General features: G+C 44.8%; 1 protein-coding gene across 1 annotated transcript in view; it reads right to left on the bottom strand.

The window, feature by feature from the left end:
- IQGAP1 (IQ motif containing GTPase activating protein 1) overlaps positions 1 to 25,095 on the bottom strand; it is a 101,206-nt gene that overhangs the window by 24,143 nt on the left and 51,968 nt on the right. The window contains exons 10-23 of the mRNA XM_059371530.1: positions 22,129 to 22,292; positions 21,215 to 21,299; positions 20,349 to 20,512; positions 19,994 to 20,154; positions 19,479 to 19,603; positions 17,578 to 17,741; positions 8,875 to 8,965; positions 8,516 to 8,683; positions 7,396 to 7,538; positions 2,344 to 2,514; positions 1,565 to 1,648; positions 1,397 to 1,468; positions 1,235 to 1,304; positions 648 to 856 (exon numbers count right to left, since the gene is read on the bottom strand). Coding sequence (XP_059227513.1) covers positions 648 to 856; positions 1,235 to 1,304; positions 1,397 to 1,468; positions 1,565 to 1,648; positions 2,344 to 2,514; positions 7,396 to 7,538; positions 8,516 to 8,683; positions 8,875 to 8,965; positions 17,578 to 17,741; positions 19,479 to 19,603; positions 19,994 to 20,154; positions 20,349 to 20,512; positions 21,215 to 21,299; positions 22,129 to 22,292 — 1,871 coding nt within the window. The remainder of the gene's footprint in view (positions 1 to 647; positions 857 to 1,234; positions 1,305 to 1,396; positions 1,469 to 1,564; positions 1,649 to 2,343; positions 2,515 to 7,395; positions 7,539 to 8,515; positions 8,684 to 8,874; positions 8,966 to 17,577; positions 17,742 to 19,478; positions 19,604 to 19,993; positions 20,155 to 20,348; positions 20,513 to 21,214; positions 21,300 to 22,128; positions 22,293 to 25,095) is intronic.

The raw sequence follows: 25,095 nt of genomic DNA, 5'->3' as shown, positions 1-25,095 counted from the left end.
GCTCCTGGGTGGCTCAGATGGTTAAGCATTTGCCTTTGGCTCAGGTCACGATCCCAAAGTCCTGGGATCGAGTTCCGCATCAGGCCCCCAGCTCAGTCGGCAGCCTGCTTCTCCCTCTGTCTCTCCCCCTGCTTGTGCCTTCTGTCTCTGTCTCTCTCTCAACTGAATAAATATCATCTTTAAAAAAAAAGAACCTGCACCACAAAAATGTCCATAGACTCAGAAAACCAACTTCTGGGAATCTATATTAAAAACAAAGTCTTAAATACCACAAGACATTAACTACAATGTTATTTGTAATAAAAACTTGAAAACAATGAAATGTCAGGTAGGTGCTGCCATTAAAAACAGTATTTAGAACTAGTGATCACATGTGAAGCATCTTATCCTCTAACAGTAAGCGAAAATGGAAGATACAAAATGACCGCGGCGGGGGGGGAGGGTGGAATTCTGGGATGATTTTTGTATCTTTTCCTCTATTTAAAATTTTGCTACTGAATTATTTTGTTTTTTACATAATTTTTAAAGAAGGCATTAGCTGAGAAGAAAGCCAGCCTCCACCCTACCTGCAAGTCAGAACAGGTAAGACAGAGGGAACCAAAAGCAGGACAAAGGGCCCCAAGGCCTTTGCAGGTGCCAGATCATACCTGCAGTGTGATTTTATTTTTCACGAGCAGTCCAATTTTGATATCCATGAGATTGAGATCATTCTCCAGCTGTTGGTTAGAACGAATGAGGGTAATGACCTCCTCCCGCATCTTCATCAGATCAAGTTCCTCCTGAAAATCTTGGTCACTTTGGTCAAGAAGGTGGACAAATTTTCGGACCACGATCATCGGAGGATCCTCAGCATTGACTGACAGAAAGAAAGCGTGTGTCAGACACATAATGCAATTACCAGAAGAAGTTCTAAGTCTTAGGGAAACGTCAGCTTTGTCTTGAAAAAATAACTCGACACACACATAAGATACTTGTTTATTTTTGAGACATGCAAAGGCAACTGGCAAGTGTAGCCTTCTTGGTCATGCCATCGCTATGTTATTATAACAAAGGTTAAGACGGCAAGCACCAAGACATCTAGCCATGGGTTAGCAAAGCGACTTACATCACAAAGCAGCACCCCAGCTCCCAAGCCTTGCCTTCAGAACCCGAAAAGAGATCCGTGGAGAATACCCAGAACCTGGTAGCTCTCAACCACTGCCTCAACTCTTGTCTGTCGAGCACAGTTACTCACTGAGAGTCTTGTAGTCATCACGAGCTTTGTTTGCCCGAATAAAGGCCTGGATTTTGATAATGTCATTTATCTAAGGAACAAAGAAGAAATTCCTTTGTTCATCTGCTCACCAAAAATAGAGCAAAACTAATTCTACTGGTCCTTATCCTCAAGGGTACTTACATGGTCTCGGAAATACTGCAGGCGATCTCTATAGCGCTTTCTAGCCTGGTGCATCCTTGCCAGGGACTGAATCTGTGGAGAAGGGATCCTGGATATTAGAACAGTCCCCCTTCTCAACACAGAGCACATTCACGTCCCGCGCTGAGAAATGCTGCTGGACTACCGTACCTTTACAACTTCATCTTTGTGGGCACGCAGGTAAGCTAAGCGATCTTGATATGCCTTCTTCTGCTTGTATCCTCTCCACTGTGACTGAAACCATCAAATATGAGCAGACATATTATTGTCCAAGGATCAGAGGGAGTTAAAAAAAAGTATCATCTTTGTCAATTACCCAAATACAATTCACAATGAAGCTTTCCAAAGAACCATACCCAGTGACAGGGGAATGAGGGCGTGGGCTGTCCCTCCATCAGGGGAGCACAGGGTTACCTCCCCCTTCCCCTATGTTAGCACAGGACTTCAGGCCTTTCAAGGCCACCCACACAGGTTCTCTTATTGGCTCCTTACAACAAATCAGGTGAGGAAGGTAAGTATTAGTATCCCCACTTGCAAACGAGGAAGCAAACTGAGAGGGGCTCACCCCCATCTGGCAGGGGTGGGGACCTGATTGCTAACTTGGAATTCTTCCAGTGACACCACACTACCCTGTCACTGCTGTCAGACCAGATTCAGATCTGACACAAAGGAGCAGTGTTGGAAGACAACGAGGTACCTAGGAAGAACCCTGTCTGGGCCAGACTACTCACCCTGAAAACCCTCCAGCCCATGCCAATCATTCTGATCACAACAATAACAAAGAGGAAGTACTTATCAAAAAAGGGAGAGACCAAGAAGAAGTCAGAGGGCAAAAACCACTCCCACTGGATCGTAAGAGCTAGTGCTTCTTACCCCTGCTCCTGAAGCCCCCTGCCCCCACGCGGTCTGCAGAATGGGCTCTGAGATACCTGAATGCAGGTGATGGCCGGGATTTGTTTCTTCAGGAAGTTCATCCTGGATCGGAACTCTTTTCGAACCAAGTATCCACGGCAGCGAGCCTGCAGCCTGGTGATCAAGCCTTCGTTGGCTAGCCAGAGTTGTTCTCGGTTGTACGCAGCCGTCACCCCCGAGATGGAGCTCTGGAGAAACAGCCGGTCACGTTAGAGGACACACACGGGGGGCACAGACACTTTAACCACTCTCCTCCCCTGCACACACACCAACCCTCACGCCCAAGTCTGTCCCACGTCTCTAATGAAGCAGTGGGAATGAAGACTTCAGGGCTATTTCCCAGGGCCAAGTTGTTCTCACATCCAAAAAAAAAAAAGTTACAAACACACATGTGACTTTTACACACTCACCAACCCAACCCTGCCTGCCAGAAGCATGCTTGCTGACAAGAGAACGGGATGGCAGGTATAACCCAGGAGCCCCTAGAATGCCACAGTCGAGGAAGGACACCACAGGGAAATGGCAGGACTGCAAATGGCCTTCAAAGTAGCCCGGAGTGTGTGGATTGGGACCACAGGCACCGGAGAACCAGCACGCCTTCCAAGAGAGGAACGGAGCCAGGAGACTGATTTTTAGAGAAGCAGCACTGTTATCAGAGCAGCCGGCAGTGGTGAATCAGAACGCTGTTACTGTAATCCAAGTGAGGGGTGACCCAGAGCTGAGCAGGGGCGGCAGCCGCGAGGACAGTAGGAACATCTGGTTACCCCCCTCATATCCATGTTCCCCTTTTCCTTGGTATCAGAGTCCTGGTATCGTTTTCTGGCCACCAACATGTGCAAGTAAAAGACTCCATGAGCTGGGGGTGGAAGCAGCCCATGCAGTGTACGCAGTTGTCTGGGGAGACCTCAGGGAAGGCTCCCAAAGAGAGACAGATAGGGGACATCCTGCCTTCTCTGCTCTCCTTCCCTTCCTCCAATTTCCTGCCTGAACTGGTAACTGGATGGCTGATACTCCAAGAGGTCATTCTGAATGACAAGGTGACCTTGAGAGTAGAAACACGTGCTAAGAATGGCAGAGCAGACAGACAGATGGATCCTGGGAACAGACGGCTATGGAGCCACGACACCTTCGCTGGACTGCCAGACTCCAGAATTACTTAATGGGAGAAAAAAATACACCTTTATATACTATTGGGGCCTGTTTTTCTGAGACTGTGTTTGAGATGCCTGCTGGACGTCTAGACTGCAAATGGAAAGGCAGACCTGGCAGTTAGGAGAACTGAAGTCCAGAGGTACAAGATTTGGGGGTTCATAAGCTCCAAAGAGAGAGCTAGAGCCACGGACCTGAATGAGGCCCCAGAGATGATCAAGGAGAAGGGAAGGAGGCCGGGGGCATCCTGTCGTGATTCAGTGGGGGGAGAGAAGGCGGATTAAGAAGGAGCCCTGGAAAGTGGGAAAACCAGAAGAGAAGTGCACTAAAGAGGCCAAAAGAGCCACAAGTTTAAGGAAGAAAACACAGTGAGAGGTCAAATAGGAGATCTCCTAAGTGAACCAGGCAGTTAAAAGGCTATCCGTAAGTTCTAAAGCAAGAGTTCTACCAAAGTAAAAGCAGGACGGGAAACCACACTGCTGTGAGCTAAGAAGTGAATGGTAATGGGGGATGAATTAGTGAGGGGCCAGACTAACTTTCAAGGCATTCAGCATGAAGAAACACATGACAAATCTGTAGGCAAGGCCACATGAGGAAAATTCCACAGGATTTTAAAAATATTTGTCCTTTTTTTTCCTACAATGATGGCAGCATGCCTACATATGTAGGCTACTATCAGAAATATACCCTGGGGCCAACGGCATCAGAGTCGGGAAGGGGGAGAACGGCATCAGCGTCGGGAAGGGGGAGCCGGTCAGAAATGCAGATTCTTAGGCCTCATCTCATACCCACAGACAATTCAGAAAAGCACAGATCCAGGTTCCCTATGAGAATAACTGGAACTATGAGAAGACAAGGAGCACAAGGTGGTTGAAGAACTGGGAGAATAAAATCAGAGACAATATGAACGATAAGGTTTGGAGAAGAAAATGACTAAGGATTCCATGAAGATCCAAACTGACTCAAAGGGCAGAAGTGGAAAGTGGGAGAATTCAATTTGAGGGCCACTATTTTTTTTAAGGAGGTTAGTGCCTGCACCAAAGTGAAGGAACATCCCTCCCCTGTTTAAAATTCTATTAGGTCTATATGCAAAACATTAAGTAGGAGCATCTCTGTGGAAGTTAATGAGATAATTGAAGGGGTGTGCGACTCAAAGTTAAAAATCACTGTTAGAAGAGGTGGCCTGGTTCCTTACTGGGGTATGTCAGGCCCTGGAAACTCACCAAGGCCTTTCCTCACATGCCAGTAAACAGGCCCAGGACTGCTCGTCTCCCCATAAATGGCCCATGCTCCCCCAGTCTCTTTCCCCACAAAGTCCCTTCCCCTTCTCCACGCCTGCTAAAATATGATCTGTGCCATCTTTCTCCAGAACAAAATTAATTGCTTCCTCTACATTCCCTCTACATCACTATTTTCGAGCATCTGTTTTTGTCTGCCTCTTACTGCAGGACCTCAGTCCCGTGCTATCTTCACCATCACTCTGGGAAGAACAGGAACCCAGAGACTGACACATCTTTACATCCCATCACAGAGTTTGAGCGCTTTCCTTAAATTTCCTCATGGTGAAATCATCAGCAAAGAAGGTGCAACACTGACCAAGAAGGTGAGAAGAGAACTTCAAGCCCGAAGCAGAAACGCATCCCTCTGCTAGGTGTTCTGAATAAGGGGACTATCTCACTTTCTGCACATGTGGGCACCGCAGTTTTTCTTCCCAGGATTTGGGAAGTGCTGCCCAACAGAAGCAGATGGCCTGTACTGTCCTCTCCTTCTAGGAATCTCAGTCCGCAGGGCACCTGACAATATCTCAAGGTCATAAATTTGAGCCCCCCCACGGTATGCATAGAGATTACTTAAAAAAATGAACTAAAATAAAATTAACATTTCTAACTATGACCTAGGGGAGCTCCCTGAACATCTCCCCTCCATACCTTTTCCTCTCTTTTAATGTTATAAGACAACTCTGGTTTAATGCACATGAACCCAGGACCAAGTAATGTTAAAAGTGCACAACAGCCCATCAAGGACACAAACCCTGCAAACTTAGAGGCTCACTTTATTTTTTATTTTTATTTTTATTTTTTTTAAAGATTTTATTTATTTATTTGACAGACAGATCATGAGTAGGCAGAGAGGTAGGCAGAGAGAGAGAGAGGAGGAAGCAGGCTCCCTGCTGAGCAGAGAGCCCGATGCGGGACTCGATCCCAGGACCCTGAGATCATGACCTGAGCCAAAGGCAGCGGCTTAACCCACTGAGCCACCCAGGCGCCCAGAGGCTCACTTTAAAAACCAGAAGTGGGCATGAGACAAGTACAGACATGACTAAAATTCAAATCCAAGTTGGTTCAATTCTGAATTACTATTAAGTTCTTGGGCGGGAGGCTTCAAATGAAGTTGGAGGGGGAAAGGAAGGGAATTTTTAAAAGATTCATCGAGGAGGGAAGCCTGACTGGCTCAGTGGGAAGAGTGTGCACCTCCTGATCTCGGGATCATGAGTTCGAACCCCACATGGGGTATAGAGATTATTTAATAAACTTAAAAAAAAAAATCATTGAGGAGGTGAAACTTGAGATAGGTAGAAGTTTGACAGATATACATGGCAGGGAAGGGACACCTCATGACAGTGGGGATTAGTGTTGTCCACGACTGCAGCCCTACTGCTTAGACGAGAGCCTGCTACACTCATGGAGGTGGGAGTAACCACTGAATCCATGAGCAACCAGTAAGAATGACCAGCATAAGAAAACACACAGAGGATGGGGGAAAAGCACTTTAAAAGCGGCTATACAGCAATGTCCACAATAGCCAAACTATGGAAAGAACCTAGATGTCCATCAACAGATGAATGGATAAAGAAGATGTGGTATATATACACAATGGAATACTATGCAGCCATCAAAAGAAATGAAAATCTTGCCATTTGTGACAACATGCATGGAACTAAAGGGTACTACGCTTAGCAAAATAAGCCAATCAGAGAAAGACAACTATCATATGATCTCCCTGATATGAGGACGTGGAGATGCAATGTGGGGGCGGTGGGGGGTTGGAAAAGAAAAAATGAAAGAAGATGGGATTGGGAGGGAGACAAACCATAAAAGACTCAATCTCAAAAAACAGACTGAGGGTTGCTGGGGGGAGGAGGGACAGGAGAGGGTGGTGGGGATATGGACATTGGGGAAGGTATGTGCTATGATGAGTGCTACGAAATGTGTAAACCTGGCGATTCACAGACCTGTACCCCTGGGGATAAAAAGACATTATACGTTTATTAAAAAAATTTTTTTTTAAATTTTTTTAAAAAGCAGCTATAAAAACACTGAGCTTATCTGAAAGTGCAGATTACATTTTAAAACAGCACAGTCTGGGGGCACCTGGGTGGCTCAGTGGGTTAAAGGCTCTGCCTTCGGCTCAGGTCATGACCCCAGAGTCCTGGGATCGAGCCCCACATCGGGCTCTCTACTGAGCAGGGAGCCTCTTTCCTCCTCTTTGTCTGCCTACTTGTGATCTCTGTCTCTCAAATAAATAAATAAAATCTTAAAAATAAATAAATAAATAAAAAAACAGCATAGCCTGGAGTTTGTGGGATAGTCAGAAAAGACTGGAAAGGTAAATCAGAGATTAATAGTCACTGCATTTAACAAGCAGTTCAAGCAACTTTTCATTTTTCTTTTTTCCTGATCATCCAACTTTACTTTAGTGAGCACATAATTTACCAAACTTCATTCTATAGCTCAGATGCCTTACTAATTTACGTACTTAGTCATCTCCTCAACCACTAGGAAAAAACGAGCTCACACAGTTCATTATATAGCCTTAATTTTAGTCCAGGGCTTCTAAGCACAGGCCCTGTCCTCCTCACTAGTATTGGCTCTAGAACACGTTCTCTCAGCTTTTTCTCTTTGTGAGGAAATGGGACCTACCTGGATCTCCTCCCGAGAAAGCTGCATTGAATTCTGCACGAAGTCTGGGGGCTCCTCCCATCCCCCTTCCTGGGTCTCCAGGTTGTGGTAGTAGTAGTATCCACCTTTCACCCAGTGCTTCACCCACTTGCTGTTATTATCTCCTGACAGAAAATAAAGGGTGGATAAAGAGACCCGGAGCCACATCCCACACTCATGCATCCAACACTGCAGGATTATTCTAGCCCGGGTAACAGTCCAAACAGAACCATTCCAAACCCTGTACCTCGCATCCATAAGAGTAAGGGGCATCCTAAGTCCCTCTAAATCACAGTTTTGTGGTGTCTCATTTAGCTCAGTCATTTTTATGTTATAAAAAGAGAATATGAAGTCCAATTGTGGATCTGACCTTGACTAACTTTGTTTCTTCCAAATCAGCATCTAAGACCTTCCATGTCAGAAAACCATTCCAATAAAAAGATCTGCAACCATTCGGCCTCTCCAGTTAATAAACAAGAAGGCCATGCAACAGGATGAAAAATCTTATCTTTATTCCCCTCTTTCTGCAGATAAACGACTTTTAACTCTTTGTAGACTTAGGTGATCAGAACTCTGATTGCCCTATGAAATGTTGCCCTATTAGGGACGCCTGGGTGGCTCAGTTGGTTAAGCAGCTGCCTTCAGCTCGGGTCATGATCCCAGCGTCCTGGGATCGAGTCCCACATCAGACTCCTTGCTCAGCAAGGAGCCTGCTTCTCCCTCTGCTTCTGCCTGCCATTCTGTCTGCCTGTGCTCGCTCTCTCCCCCTCTCACTCTCTGATAAATAAATAAAATATTAAAAAAAAAAAAAAGAAAAAGAAATGTTGCCCTATTAAAGATAAATTGTCAAATACTTGGATCCTTCTTGCTTTTTCAGAAAATTGACCTTTTTAACATAGCTGCTCTCAAAGGGGGTGGGGAGGTGGGAATATATATACATGTATTTTTAAAATAGGGATATTATCTCTTTAGGAGCTCTAAAATAAGCCTAAATACTGTGCCTCTATACTAAAGTATATTTCCCTACAGCTGCCTCTACCCCCCATGCCCCTAGAGTCAAGCTTTTCCTTTCAGGGCATATATTTATGTCCCCAAAACTCACCTGCTGCCAGTTTCTTCTTCTTGGCCTCAGCAAGGTCACTTTGGTAAGTCTCACCACATTCGGGGATGACTCCATACAAGCCGACATCAGGGGAACGAAGGGCACTCAGTGTCTTGCCAACATCACCACTGTCCACTGCCTCATTAATGGCATAGATTCCTAGGGCAACTATCCCGGAAAAGAATCGTCACCAGAACAGTTTAGGAAGTGTCTAAAGTCACACACTACTTCACCCACTGTCCGCCTCCTGGCAAACTGCCCCTGCCCACACCCCATCTCTCTGCCAAGCTGAACGCTGAAACAGGAGCACGGCGTCACCCCACTCGCCATGGGAACAGAAATAAACCAGGGATACGTACACCTCTGTGCTTCCTGGGTGTCTTTGTTGGACTGCCAGATCCCACCTTGAATTTCATCCAACCACAACACAGCTGACTCATCCTGGGTTTCCTACGCACCACGAGAAAGCAAAACAACATCAGAGGTAAGGAATTAGAGTACAAGACATCAATGGGGTTTTGGGGACTCGATCACATGAAGAAGGAGTTTCAAACACATCAGACACACCAAATAGTCAAATGAAAGAGGCTGGGCATCAACAACCTGGTAGAAGAGTACAAGAGACACGCCTCAGATGCAGCTGACGTGTGCGGGAAGATGAAGGTGAATGGTTTGGGAGGTCAAGAGGAGCTAGAAGTGGCAAAAGGACCAACTGGCAAGGGGCCCAGGGACTTCATTAGTGTGACAGGGGCCACCCTATGAATATGAACATGTGGTACTTTTTAAAAAGCCTCCTTGGGCAACAACACTGACATTCTTTATGACGACAGTTTTTAAGAGCATCAGACTTTATCACTGGTAAAGCCAGGAGCCATTACAGGTAATCTAACATACCCCACCCCTTTAGATTCTAAAACTTGAATGTTAAATCAGTTTTGGGAAACTTAAAAACACATTTTCACACAGAAACATAATAAATGGTGATTAGTTTCCTTGGTATGGCCAACAAAGGCCTCACAGGTCCATAGTGTGGTCTGAGTTGAATACTGGGGACACAAATGAAATAGCAGTGTTGGCTTACTTCCCTTTCTAAATATGTCTTGGGCTTTTTTTCTTTTTCCAAGAGAGAGACCACATGAGCTGGCAGGGGTGGGGGTGAAGGGGAGAAGGAGAGAGAGAATCTAAAGCAGGCTCCTCACCTAGCACAGAGCCTGACATGGGGCTCGATCTCACCACCCTGAAATCATGACCTGAGGCAAAATCAAGAGTCAATGCTTAACTGACCAAAGCACCCCCAATTTTTTTTTTTTTCAGAGCTTACTGGAAATCATTTGCTCTGAAAGGCTTTTTTTTTTTTTTTTTTTTAAAGATTTTGAGATCACAAGTAGGCAGAGGCAGGCAAAGAGAGAGAGAGGGAAGCAGGCTCCCCGCTGAGCAGACAACCTGTTGCAGGGCTCGATCCCAGGACCCTGAGATCATGACCTGAGCTGAAGGCAGAGGCTTAACCCACTGAGCCACCCACACGCCCTCTGAAAGGCATTTTAAGTAGAACTGGACTGCCAGAAATAGCCTTCCAGTGTCCACGAATCTGGCTACCACTCTCTGATTTGGGCAAGTGGCTTCGGGAGCAGCCCCGGGACTCCATGCTCTGGGGGCACGGGCAACACGGTCCATACCCTGCCGCTGCCTAGTCTCAGCCCAAGAGTCAGAGATGGAAACCTTTGACACTGACGTAGCTTTCAGGGGTCATACTGGGGTTACAGAGGTTTCAACTGTCTCCAACAGGGTCGTCTGTTCGCTCATGTTTCCAATTCGGTAGATGAAGATGGGAGTCTTCTCCACAGGAGGTGAGGAACCTCAGGTTTTCACATGGCCAGGCTGACAGCATCACATTTGAGACGATCCTGGCAGAGCCAACAAAATTAACTGCTTCTCGGGCTCGAGCTACTAGCCTTCGGGGTAAATGGCAGATCAAAACCCCACTCTGACTGTCTGGTGTAAATATGATCTGCCAGTGAGACAACGGGGTGGGGGTGGGGCAGGAACCAAAACGATGGTGCCAGATGAAGCAGGGTCTGGGCTCCGAGGCCAAGTGGAACTTTTCACCACTCGCAGGAGGCCCACCAGCCGAAGTCGCCAAAGCTCAGAGAAGGCCTCACCTCCCCCCCACATTACTGTGGAGGGAGACACAATGTTTCACTCAGCAAAGCCAAGCCGTCCCCAATTCCTGCCATTTATAAAACACACTGATGACAGAGAAGGCCCAAGGCAGGCCACTGACACTGAAAGCAATGATCTACTCCTTTGAAATGCAGTTTGCAAAGAAAGATCATTTAAGCAAACTATGGTAAGTGCTGGGCTTCGAATCCCAAGGGGGCACTGTCCCAATTTTAAGAAAATGATGGTGGGGAACAAATCACCACAGAGCTGCAGAAGCTCACGAGCTTCTACTGCCTGTCCCTGTCCGTTACTGCAAACAGAAAATGGCCACACATGATCCCCCTAAAATCACACAAACAAATTCCGAACAAATTCCGGAAATGCCAAGCACGAGTTTTAGGGTGACACAGGAGGATGAGGGAGCCACAGCTCTGGGACGGTGTGAACAGAGAGATCCTCAGTGAGAGGGCTGGAGGCGCAGGCTCCAACAGAGGAAGCCTGAAAATCCTCTCATGTAAAAACAGAAGTATTTCCACAGAACCAGGCTCTTTGGGGTTCGCTTTTAAGTTAATTACCCATCAGACTGATACCTCTGAGCAGAATCTGCTACATGCAGAGCCAGGAGGTTTGGCACAGGAAGGTACAGCTTACTAAGAATTCTGCCTGTTCAGAGTCGTGCCTTCTCTCTGCCCCAGGCGGACTAGAGCAGAACCATGAATGCATATCCGAGTGTCCTCCCCTAAGAAGCAGGGAGCAGAGCTACAGTATGGAAGGCAAGAGAAGGAGAACAGATGGGTGTCGCAGGTGTGTCTGGGGGAAAATGATACAGAAATACTGGGAAAGAGAGGCGGCATACACCCCCTCATCCCAGGGCAAGGAAAGAACAGGTTCTCTCAGCTCCGATCAGATCCAGTAAGATGACAAAAGCCCCAGATTCCCCTGCACACTCTAAAGAGATCACCCAAGATTAACACAAATCACTGAGCAGAGAGTTACAATCTCTGGGCTAGGTGCTATGGAGATTACGGAGATAAAAAAGATTTAAAGTGAAAATGCTACATAAAATATGCTGAAATACTGCCACTAACAACGCTAATGCTGAGCCAACTGGCTCCATTTCAGGAAAGGTGAAGAGACAGAAACCAGAAATAAGAGCCAAAAAAGTGGGCAGTGACTGTAGGTAAAAGAGGTGGAGAAGCCACAAATTATGGGAAAAGGAAAGGGACAAGGAGCAAAAGAACAGCTATCATACACGTACACGCACATGTGTGTAAAGCACAGACTCGCACACCTTGAGAGGGCACTTCTTACCCCTTAATACGTCCTTAGAAGTCTCTCCTGTTATATGCAGCATGGTTTGCATGTGTGAGGATAAATAAAATCCAGGCTGCAGCGGATCATGTGTACATGTATGCAACATATGTAAGAGTTTATCTGTCATCACACATGCAAACCATGCTGCATATAAACTCTGCCACACATGCCATATACACATGTAGACACACACATACATGAACCTGAATCTCTACAACAGATGCATCAACTACGCACCACAAGCACTGAACATCCAGAATGCAGCAGAATCGTGTGGCCCGCTGGATTAGGTACAGTAATCCTTCAGTTACGGCACAGAAGCGGTGTGCCAAACAAAAGTATTTCAATATCCTAGCAACTGCGACAGTCACACAGGTGCATACCAGCTTATTTTTAGCTACATGCATGTCTGTCTGTGTACACACATACTATAGGGTGGGGGAACAGAACAGAGATTTACCAGTCATTCCTTCAGAATCCCTGATACCCATGGCTTGGCATTCAGATATTACTGACCAATACTGACTGAAAGCCACAGCAAGGCTGTCTTCCTTTGAACTTAGAGCTTGCCCAGTGCAAACAGCTTTTTCTCCAGGGGCATTTACCAAAAAGAGAAAGAGGCACTTGTTTAATATCACAGATGTCTACAGCAGTGGATAAAAATGTAGGCAAACAATAAGCTAACCCAAAAGATTAAAAAAAAAAAGTTTGAGAATGAGACGTGCAGAGAGCTTTGAAAAGTCTCTGACATACTCCTGAGATGGAAATCCAGAAGGCCAGATGCACGTGCAAGCTGTGCGCATGCTCAGAAGACATCTGGTAAGGCTGTAAGGGCTCATCTCTGGTTGACCTTGAGGTTCTGTGCAAGCATGAAGCGAGGGCTAAGGCAGAACCGTAAACTGCCTGGCTGAGTAGTGAAGGTGTGCCCCAACATGCACACTGGCCCTCTGCAAAGGCTGGGAGCTTTACTGATTCTAGGCATTTAAAAATCCTCTGCCTACGGGTGCCTGGGTGGCTCAGTCAGTTAAAGGTCCAACTCCTGGTTTCTGCTCAGGTCATGATCTTGGGGTTGTGGGACGGAGCCTCATGTTGGGCTCCACACTCAGCCAAGAGTCTACTTGTCCCCCTCCCTTTGTCCCTTTCCCTGACCCCACTCACTCTCAAATAAATAAATAAAATATTTTTTAAAAAATTAAAATATTCTGCATCATCATTAGCTGATCTGTAGCTAATCGAGCAATCGAGCAGACTTCAGTAGCCACACATGACTTAATAGAATTGAAAGTCACCAAACAAACAACAGTAACAAACACAACAATAAACCCTGAGGAAGGGATAGACTCTTATTTCTAGAGTTACCCAGTAATCCCACGGTTGGGTATTTACCCAAAGAATACAAAAACACTATGTGAAAAGCCTTATGTTTTCTGCAGCATTATTTACAATAGCCATATTACAGATGCAGCCCAAGTGCCCATCAACAGATGAATGGGTAAAGGAGATAGGGTAAACGGCATACTACGAAGCCATAAAAAAATAGACTCTTGCATTTGCAATAACATGGATGGGACTAGAGAGTATGATGCTAAGTAAGTTAAGCCAGTCAGAGACAAATATCATACGATTTCCCTCATATGTGGAATTTAAGAAACAAAGCAATGAGCAGTTTTTTGACAAACCAAAAAACTGGACTCTCAATTATAGAGAACATGCTGATGGTTACCAGAATGGAGGGGAATAGGAGAATGGGCGAAACAGGAGATGTGGATTAAAGATCACCACCATGATGAGCACTGAGTAATGCACAGAATTGCTGAATCACTGTCTTGTATACCTGAAACTAATGTAACAGTGTATGTTAATTATACTGGAATTAAAATTTTTAAAGGAAGAAGAAAAGACAATTCTATGAAACTACCAAAGTGGGGGGTGGGGGGAAGAAAGAAAGAAACGGGAAAGCATGGTTCAAACAGGAAAAAAAGGAAACAAAGACTTAACTCAGCTATTTCGAATATGCTCAAAGAATTAAAGAAAACCATGTCTAAAGAACCAAAAAGATAAGAACAATATCTCACCAAAGAATAACAATAAAGAGACAGAAATTTATTTAAAAAGAACGAAATGAAATTCTGGAGTTGAAAAGTGCAGTAACTGCAATGAAAAATTCACTAGAGGGATTTCAGCATGCAAAAGAAATAATCGGTGAACTTGAAGACAGGTCGATTTAAATTAGTCTGAGGAGTAATCTCCAGACTGAGGAACAGTAAAAAAAATGAGGAAAAATGAACCAAGCCTCAAAAACCTGTGGACACCATTTATAATACCAATCTATGCATAATGGAATTCCCAGAAGGCAATGTGAAACAGTAGGAAGCATACAGAACACTTGAAGAAAATCTGAACTGACCTATAACAAATACAGACATGGAATTAGTAATCAAAACACATTCTACAAAAACAAAACAAAACAAAACAAAACCCAAAACACAAGACCACATGACTTCACTGGTGAATTCTACCAAATGTTTAAAGGCAGTCGACACCAACCCTTTAGAAACTCTTCTAAAACCTCCAAGAGGAAGTAAAGCTTCCCAGTTCAGTCTATGAGGCCAGTAATTACCCTGATACCAAAACCAGACACAAAGATATCACAAGAAAACTACAGACCAAATTTAAATTAAGATATTTTGCTTGCTAAATTTAGAACTCAGATGATTATTTTTAAAACCACTCCCAAAATGGCTAGAGGAACTAATAAGCTAAGGCCTAAAAAAAAGCCAATTTACCAAATATGCAGTCTACTAAAGCCAAGCCTGGCAGTGTGAAGCAACTGCCCCCCTAACCTGCCCCCCTCCCTTCTCCTCCTTTGATGAACTCTCAAAGTTATTTCCCAGCAAAAGGAAATGCTTCAAACTCTAGTCACATCCTCTAAAACTTTAACTGCCAGGACCCAAACAAAAAGAACAGTCAGGCTTACAGCATGAGTGAGAGCAGGTACAAGTTATACCCTCCAACGACTCTCTCCTTTTTCAGAGGTTGCCTTTTTTTTTAGCGAACCAGATCTAGGTTATTCGCCCAAAGCCCACGCCTCTGTCCATCAGACACAAGATTCCTTCCAGACTTATATGGTAGCAAAAACAAACACCGCCACCATTGCCTTCCCAAAACTACTGCAGCCAGGCCCCAAGTTAGAGATTCTGAATCAGCAGGAACAGAGTTAAAGCTTAGAAATCTGTATTTTAAAAATGACTTTCCAAGTGTTTTAATAATCAGCCAAGTTTGAGGGGCTCTGATCCAAATGATCCCAAATTAATATCCAAGACAGAGAACTCCATTTACAACTTCCCTACAGCCAACTGCTTCTCACCCAAGTAAATGAAATCAGTTGATCCCTTTTTCTAAGTTTCCTGACTACACAACAGGAGCTGTGTTTCAACATTCAGCACAACCATGTGCCTCTTAAATGAAACCTCCTACTTGCCACATTTACATGATTAGGACATGGTAATGCCAACTACTCTCCTGACAATGGAATCAAAGGGGACCTGTCAACACTATAGTATTACCCACACTCTTTTATCCCAACCCAAACTTAACAGAGCCTGCATAGGTGTGAGTATACAAAAGCTCCAATAAACACAGAAGCCCTGGTCTGTTTTTCTACCTCTGATTTTCCAGAAAGAATCTGACCCCCTAAATTAAGAATTTCTTTTAGAGGGGCACTGGGCTGGCCCTGTCAGTAGAGCAACTCTTGATCTCAGGGTTGGAAGTTTAAGGACCACCCTGGGTATAGAGGTTACATACATTTTTTTAAAAATTAAAAAAAAAAAAAAGAATTTCATTTATTTCTTCTGCTTGTTACGAGAACCTCATTATAGGGAGCCTCTAAGTCAGAAAAGAAAAGTATCGTCCTTCCAACAATGAATTGTTATTAGTTAGGAAGAACCTAAAAGGAGATCAATCACAATTAGAAAACAGAACTATGCCTTAGCCATGGAACTAATATCTGAGGGTCTACTACATACAAAGCAACTTCCTACTCAGCAACATGATAAGAGGAGGTATAAATCTTGTCCATATCCTCAACAAGCTGGCTGAGAGGTAAGACAAACTTTTTAAATGATATGCTTGTGTAATAATCAGCTACAAAAGTCCTCCTATGCTCCTATGCTCCTATGTTCATAGGAGCATTGCTCCTAATAGCTATAAAACAGAAACAACCCATGTCCATCAACTGATGAATAGATAAAAGGAGCTAAAGCCACACAATGGAATATAATTTGACCGTAAAAAGAAATGATGTACTACCAGTACATGCTACAACTTGGATAAACCACGCTAAGTGAAAGAAGCCAGTCACAAAGGACCACATGTTAATGATTTCATGTCCGTGAAATGTCCAGAACAGGCAAATCCATAGACAGAAGTAGACTTCTGGTTGCCTTGAGCTGGAGAGATCGAGGGAAAATGAGAAGTGACTTATGAAAGCCAGGTTTCCTTTGGAGTGATAAAAGTATTCTAAAGTTGACTGCAGCGGTGGTCGCACAATTCTGTCATGACTGAACACCATGGAAATGTATACTCTGAAATGGTGAGATCTAGTTATATATCTCAATAAAGTTATCATAAAAACATGACATTATCTGCTAAAGCTTAACGCATGTACATTCCCTATGGTGCGTAAGTTCTACTCCTAAATGTACACCTAATAAAAATGATAATGTATTTACCAAGAGACATGTACTAAAATATTCAAAGAAGCATCAGTTGTAATAGCCAAAAAGTGGGAAGCAATTCAAAATTTCCAATAACAGAATCTAGAACCACAGAGGGGAATGGGACACAACAGTAAGAATGAACAAACTATTGCTTCTTGCAACCACACAGATGAATTTCACTAATACTATTTTGGGCAGAAGAAGCCGGAAGCAAAAGAGTATGTAATGTATGGACTCCTATACCGTTCTAATACCATTTTAAAACAGGCAAAAAATCAACTGTGGTGTTAAAAATCAGGATGGTGGTTCCCAGCAGGTGGGGAAGTAGGAGATGGACGAGGGCAGAACGGGATGCAGCACACTGTTCTGTTAAGTTTTTCCCAGGTATGCTCAACTTTTGAAAATTTATACAACTGCATACTTACATAACTTACACATTTTTTGGATCTTACACTTTGACACAGAATTTACTTAACGAGACACAAGAATGGGGGCACCTGGGTGTCTCAATTGGTTTAGCATCTGTCTGACTCTTTATTTCAGCTCAGGTCATGATCTCAGGGTCGTGAGGTCAAGACTCAAGTCAAGACCACACTGGGCATGAAGCCTGTTTAAGATTCTCTTTCTCCCTCTATCCCTCCCACCCCTTCCCTCTCTTAAAAAAAGAGAAAGAGATAGAAATAGGGATGTGTTTACAACAAGAACAACAGAGAACCACACACACACACAAAGTCGGAACCTGTACTGTCACATCTCATGTCCCTCCAGTGCTCTGAATCTAAAGGTGTCCAGGAAACAGCCCTACCTTTATCTTGGTTCCCGGAGGGAGGAAGCTCTCTGAACACAAAGGGACAAGTTCACTGCACTCACCTGGGCTTTCTCTCTCTTGGCTCTGATCAGTGTGTCTTGGTAGTGCTGGGCCACCTCTGCAAGGACGCCCTCAAGTTTGGCCGCAGGAATCTGTAGGGCCTGCAGAGTCTTCTGGGCGTCACCTTCATCCAGGGCTTCATTAATTAAACCAATGGCTAAAATCCCTAAATATGAAGTGACAAAGGTTATTTTTTAAATTAAGAAATGATATAAACACATCAATTTTTAAACATGCTAAGTAATCAGAAATCTACCCAAACACTATCATGACTCAAATTACAATTTGCCGCCTGTAATATTGAGTAGCATTTAAATTTTTAAAAATTTTTGGTTTGTTTCATTTAAAATAAACTCCCTGGTATCCATAGTCCCATTGAAACCTCAAGTCTCTGTTTTATTTGTAATTGCTCTAACATGAAAGAGAATTTTGATGAAACTGGCTTTAATAGTATAGCTTTCAAGTACATTCCAATGTGATTGAAACCATTTCTGATTCACAAAATGTTAGTGTTCAAGGGCTCGTAAAAAGTCCCCTGATTCAACATCTTTAAGAAAAGACTAGGCTCAGAGATTTCTTCCTCGAAATTCCACTATGAATAAGTGGACAGCGGATCCCACCCCAGGGCTCCCCAACCCTAAGGCAAGGCTCTTCTCAATCAATGCACTGTTTTTCACAGGAAAACAAATTAAAACTAGAAATGTTCACTCCTTAGGTATCTCGGGCAGCTGTGCTACTTCTGTAAAGATTCTGTGGTATAATAAAAACTCAGTTGACCTTTGACCTCAGTTCCTGGGAAGGCGCCACTAACCCCATTAGAATTTCCTAAATGAGGGTGCCTGGGTGGCTGTGTTGGTCATGTGACTGCCTTTGGCTCAGGTCATGCTCCTGTGGTTCTGGGATTGAGTCAGCATTGGACTCCCCGCTCAGCGAAGAGTCTGCTTCTCTCTCTGCCTATCTTTCCCCCATCTCATACTCTCTCGATCTCTCTCTCTCAAATAAATAAAATCTTAAAAAAAAAAATTTTCCTAAATGACTGGATTATCTATAATTATCTGTTATTCCCACCCCAGCTTCTAGGACCACCCCAGAGTTTAGGCCTACGAGGTGGCCTCCCCTCCTCCCACTCATAGTCTCAGGTTTGGGGGCTGGTCATGCTGGAAAGACCAAGCTTGCGAGCAGAATATGGGGGCTCTGAGCCCCTTGATATTGTGGTATCAGCCCAGCTTTCCTATCTCGAGAGAGGGGGTGGGGTGGACTGGAAATGGAGTATAATTACATGGCCACTGATCAATCCTTCACAATCATCCTTAAAAACCTCTGCCTGGCCAAAGTTCAGGAGAGCTTCCCTCATTGTGATTCACATCCCAAGGACACTGCCTGAGACACAGAAGCTTGGCATTTGGGTCCCCACTATATTTGGGATCACTGTTGGCCTCCTCTTTTGGCCAGTCCTGATTTGTATCCTTACTTTAAAAACGATAATCATAAATACAGCACTTTCTGGAGTTCTCTAAGTCATTCCGGCACACGACTGGACCTGAGGCGGGGTTGCTGAGGGAAGCTCTGAGTTTACAGCCAGCGGCTCAGAAGCATGGTGACCTGGGAGTGCCTCAGAGCCCAGGCTGGTGACTGAAAAGAGAGGAGTCTTAGGGAAGACCTAAGGCGGGGTGGTGAGTGTCAGAACTAAACTACCTGTTATGAAACATTTAAAAATGACAGATCACGCTCAAGTCACTCCTGAGAGTTTTAGTTCTGGTTACATACCACCTGACTGGAGCGGTTGCCTGACGTTTTGGAAACAATGTGCCACCCTGGCTGGAGCAGCGTTTAGAAGCAGCTCACGGAACCCCACCACGTGGCACGGGCATTCTCTGAGGGGATGGGTGGGCCCATTACTCACGCTCGTGCTCCTCCTGCACCACCAGATTCACATGGTCCACGCAAGCCTGGATGTCATTCCACGTAATAAACGCAGTGTTTTCTGCATGTGCCTGTGTTTTTAGTTTCATCAGCTCATCCAGATACCTGCCCCGCCCCCCAACAAAAAAAGCAATTAAGCACAATGTAAGAAAAGGGACCTTCAGGATTGTCAGGGGTGACAGGAATGAGAAGACTGGAGACACAGCATCCAAGGACCAAAGAAAGACAGCTAAGACGCTCCGACAGCCTCACATATCCTGGGGGGCAGCTTTGAGACTTGGGGAGTTACCTTCAGCAAAATGAGAAAATGCAAAAATAGCACTTTTTCTTTTAAGGTTGTGCTTTTTTGTTTGTTATTTTAGTAACCTCTACACACAATGTGGGACTCAAACTCACAACCCCAAAGTTGTGAGAGAGAGAGCTGACCCCCAACAGACAGAGTACAGACAGAGAAACAGTGTCCCACAGATCCCATCTACCGCCCTGGGCACCCACCTCTGACAGTTTTCTTCTTCGATATTGGTAAGGCCTGTCACAGAACTGCTCAGCTGTTTCCACACTGTGTTCATGTCCCCTGACTCCAGCGCCCTGTTGATTAGGGCCACCGAGGACAGCATTTCCACGGCGACAGAGAGCTCAGGGTGGGTGAGGCTATGCTGTACAGAGAAGGGGAGGGGAAAAAGGTGAGGACAGACAGTCTTGGATACAGAGGGAGGTCAGAGGTTCAATTAAGCCGTAAGAAGTCTAAGTTTCTGGTTTAAAAAAAAAGCTCTGCCAAGTACACTGAGAAGTGGGGATTAAGTTCACCCCCACCCCACTCCGCTCTCCAACACAGGCGCGGCTGACTTACTTCGGGACTCTGCTGCTGCAGGGTAGCCAGCTCTTTCTGATAAAGATCAGCAGCAAAGGGGTACACCTGGGGCAGCTGGGCCTCGGGATTCGTGAGCTCCAGGACGGTCTTCTCGGCAACACCCTTCTGGATGGCAGCATTGATGGCTGCCACGGCTGCCAGCCCTGTGCAGAGAACGGGCCAGAAATGCAGCTGGCTTGGGAAGGCCCGAGGGGAAGGAGACGCAGTTCTCACAGGACAGAGTTATATTCTGCAGATAAACTGTGAACTGTGATGTCTAAAGTGGAACTTTCATCTTTAAAAAGATAGCCTCCCCCATTGTGTGCTGGGCAACTGTCCGCTACGCCAACCACGTCCTAATAAAGCTGTTTCCACTCCAATTTGTCCTGCACCTCTTTCTAAAACATCTCTTCTATCCCGGGCGGCCTGGTGACTCAAGTACCAGCTTCTCAAGCTGCCATTCAAAGGTTTCCACAATCTTTCCAAGCCTTTGTCTTACACAGCTCGGGCCCAGCTATCTACAAAGATCTTATTCTAACCACTGCTGCCTCCATACATCTTTCACCATCCGCATCTCTGCTCACACTTCCTTTTCCTCTCTGCACACATTGGGAACGTTCTTCTCTCTCTTTCACCGTCCAGAAGGTACCCACCAAGCCCTGAAGTGTCGTCTCCTCCAACGCTCAAGCGCTTGCTAGCTGAAGTGAGCCCACATGGACTCAGGTTCTACTCTGAGAACTAGAGGAGCCCTCCTGCCAGAGGCACCCTGTACCCGATTACGGCTGCAGGCTTGGAGTGATGGGAGCTGACCTCAGACGCCCCAGGGACCTAAGCCCCACTCAGGATCTCAGGGAAGGGCCCCGTACTTCTCTGATACTGTTGGGCAGCACCGTTTGCAGCGTCCACGCCACACTGGAGCTCCTCCTTCTGCAGGGGATCGGCCTGGCCACCCTGAGAAAAGCAGAGAACATTTACGTGAAGATTCTCATGCCTCTGCCTCCAGGCCTTACCGTGGTATCTTCACAGCAGTCACAGGGGGGAAGAACCACGGCACTAAGTGACAGCATCGGGCTCCATGTGGAGAAAGCGACAGTCCTCCTAAGAGCCAAAGCCCCCGCCAGATCTGGGGTAGAGTGACTTTCCAGATACCAGCACATTAAAAAAAATAACAACAGTCTATGAGAGGCATCAAAATATTGACACAAGAGGTTTACAGACTCATTAGCACATTAATGCTGCTTACTCTGGCTGGGATATGCTGGGAGTCTGCAAAATGTACACTTGTTTGTCCTCATTCAGACAAAAAAGGAAGCCACTCGCATTTGTCCTACAAACCCCACTGAGTACAATTCCACAGTCCACTCTTCCTGCACGTTAAGCATTTCCCAGTGCTGGCTGGAGAAAACTAGTGACGTGTGCTTTCTTTTAAGTAGAAATCCCCAAAGTCAGAAAGTAAAAGAGACTCAGGTTTTCCCCACGGCTTTTAGTTGGGGGACAAGCAGCATGTTTCCAGTGAAGGGGTGGTTAGGTTCGGAGAGAGGTACGACCTGTTTAAGAGAGCTTACAACTGGAAAAAGCAAGAGAGCTAAAGACAGTGTGTTTTTTACCTGAGGATATTTTAAAAACCTACATCTATATGCAGGAAAAAAAGTCATACTAAAAACCATAGGTTATATTCTAACTACAGGGGGAAAAGGCCCCATCAAAATCTTTAAAGGACAGCGCACGATTCACATGGCTGTGCCAGAATGTCTGTGGCTTCAGCCCGCCCGACTTTTACCTGTCTCTTCTGCTCTCTGTCACTCAGGAGCTGCTTGAGGTACCAGTCCCCATTCTGCTGCTGCAGCCCTCGAAGGCCCAGAGCTGGAGACTGCAGGGCCTTGAACAAGGCAAGTGCCACACCCTGCTCCAAAGCCAGGTCCACATTTGCTAAGGCAGAAGACGCTGAGGAGGGAAAAAGGCCACAGTTTATGAGAACACTATGGGAGCATCACAGCCTAAAATATTCTTCCTTCCCCAAAACCAATCTTGATTTCAGATGAGGGAAATATAGTTCAGATGGCCTTTGTTCTGGAATATCACGGAAGCACAAGATCTTGGGACTGGAAGAAAACCTTAAAGTCACCAGGTCCAGGGGTCCCCAGTAAGGCTGTTAGTCAGTTAATGGATTCCTGGACACGCCTCAGGCCTACTAAAGAGCTTCCAGATGCAGACACCTTGGCACCGATATGGGCAGCAACAGAAGACGCAACAACCTAAACCAATGCATGTCTAAATACTCTCTAAACACCAAGTTATTATTTAGATGAAACTCCTGAACAAGAGAATGTTTCTCCCACAGGAATTTACTACATCTTTGGGCAATTTTCCTTAAAAACAAAACAAAACAAACTGAAAGCTTTCACCCTACTGCTGATGCTTAAATACATCCAGTCCCTCTTTCCCTCTGACAGTCCAGCTCAGACTAAAGAGCCCTCATTCCTTAACAGCACCAGTCTAAATCCCTTCACTACCCTGCTACCTCCTAAACACACCAGGACAGTGAGTGCCCAGACAGCAAGGGTGGTCTGACCCCGGGGAATGGTAGCGGCTGTCTACACCCTCTTGAACTCTCTACTCCGAGAGGATCGTGGTCACAAGAGATCTTTAACATCTGGCAGTGAAAACCTAGGTGTTCCTTAATCTGAAAATAATAAAGACACATTCCTTATTGTGTTGTTGTTAAAATTAAACGAAATCACACACATGAAAGCACTTTGTATATTGTAAAATCAACAAGGTCTTAGGTTGGCAGTCAGAAAATAGGTATTTTCTGACTTCAAAAATAACAGCCACTGGGAAGTAATCATTACTGTATTATTTTCAGTTTCCCCATTTTTAGAAGAAAACAGAGTTCTCCCACCATTCTCCACCCAAGGATCTGATTTTATCTCCAAAGTAGCAAAACAAATCAATAATAATATACTAAAAATCAAAATATCTGGAGCATAGCAGCACTTAAAAATTTTAAATGTTTCAATGTTAGTAAAAACAAAAAATAAAAAGAATATGAGGTGTGTTAAAAGGAAAATAAAACTTAACTTAAAAATTTTTAAATCTCTGTAGATGCCTAAGGGGCTCTTCACTTCTTCCCAGTGATCACACCTGCAGCTCAGCTAACTCATCACCACACCAAGGCACCGGCTCCTGGAGTCCAGGCTGCGGGTCCCTGTGACCATTAGCCAACGACCCGCCCACACTCCCTCAACAGCATTTACCCAACACCTGCCTTGTGCCTCAAACACAGCTGTGAACAGAACAAATGATGTCCGTCCTGGTAGAGCTTTTACAGGAGTGGGGACAGAAAATAAAACAAATACAGGTAAACAACCAGCCCTTCTCTAGGTATGCGATGTAGAATTTGAGATTATCTATCTACAAAAGCATCTGGCTGATTATGCTTTTACCAGAAGCATTCTTACTACATAAATAAATTTAAATAAGCATGTACTAACGCTCATACTATAAAGATGATGAAGTTTAGAACATTATTTAAATAGTTTCTTTCACTAAGGTCTAATTTTCCTTGTTCTTCTAAAAAAGTATATGTGCTGCCGAAGCGAGCACATGTTCTTCTAAAAAAGTAAATAAAAGCTTGTTCTCGTTTTTAACTATCCGGCCTGCAGCTTTCTCCTGGGGCAGTGGCTTCAATGCTGGTCTCAAACCCTCAGGGAAAGAATCTTATCTATATTTAAGATAATTCCTGGGACCTAAAGTTCCCTTATCTTTCTAGCACGCAACCTTCTCTTGCTCCAGAGTTGCTGTGCGGTTAGGAAAAGACTGTCCCTCTTTGGGGAATCCTGCCTTATCCTCCCTCGTCTATGCAGTGAAGGTTCTTACACAAACCTCCAAGGAGAAGTCATTGTTCCTTTCTTTTTCTATGACTGCACCGCACACACCTTTGATACCTTGTTCTAAGCAACTTGCCCTGAAATTACTCACTTGCAGGTCCATCTTCCCTGCTACACTGAAAGCAACTTGGGGGAAGTTTTTAAAGAAATATTTATTTTAGAGAGAGGCAGTGGAGGGGGAAGGGCAGAGGGAGAGGAAAAGAATCTCAAGCACAACACAGGGGTTCATCTCACAGCCCTGAGATCGTGACCTGAGATGAGACCCTGTCGGGCACTTAACCCCGAGCCACCCTGGGCACCCCTGAAAGGAACACTGTAATCACATATGGCTATGGCTCTTCCCCCAGAGGTTTATAACCGACTCTCACTGACTTAGCCAGGTAAAGCTACAATGATTATAAAATCCTAAACAACATAGTAAGAAAAAAACAGCCTTATTAAAACAAAGAGTGTTTTGTGCAGTGTACACAGCAAGAAACATGCTGGACTTTCTTCTCACACAGAAAACTAAAGATAAAAGGACACTCTGGTTTGTATCTGCTGGCTTAGGATTCATAGGTAGATACAGCACAACACATCACCCACACGTGAATGGAACAACTGTTACTCTATTCAGAAAACCATTATCTTAAATGAATCAGGATGGAACAGAACACAAAGACTGCTGGTCAAGATTTAAAGCTCCCAGTCATATGGAGCTGGTAAAATCCTGTCAAGTTCTCTCTAGTTATTCAGATTCTTGGTTCAAAAGAGTGTCTCCCAGTGAACACAGAGGACACAGATTACTATTACTATAGTTATTATCCTCTTGAGCAAATAAAGGTCAAGTCTGGTTGAAATCAAATAAGCTTTTTAGT

This window comes from Mustela nigripes, chromosome 13 (assembly GCF_022355385.1).
Source record: "Mustela nigripes isolate SB6536 chromosome 13, MUSNIG.SB6536, whole genome shotgun sequence".
Classification (NCBI taxonomy): Eukaryota; Metazoa; Chordata; class Mammalia; order Carnivora; family Mustelidae; genus Mustela; species Mustela nigripes.
The sequence above is the reverse complement of the archived record's forward strand: the minus strand, read 5'-3'. Positions and strand labels throughout refer to the sequence as shown.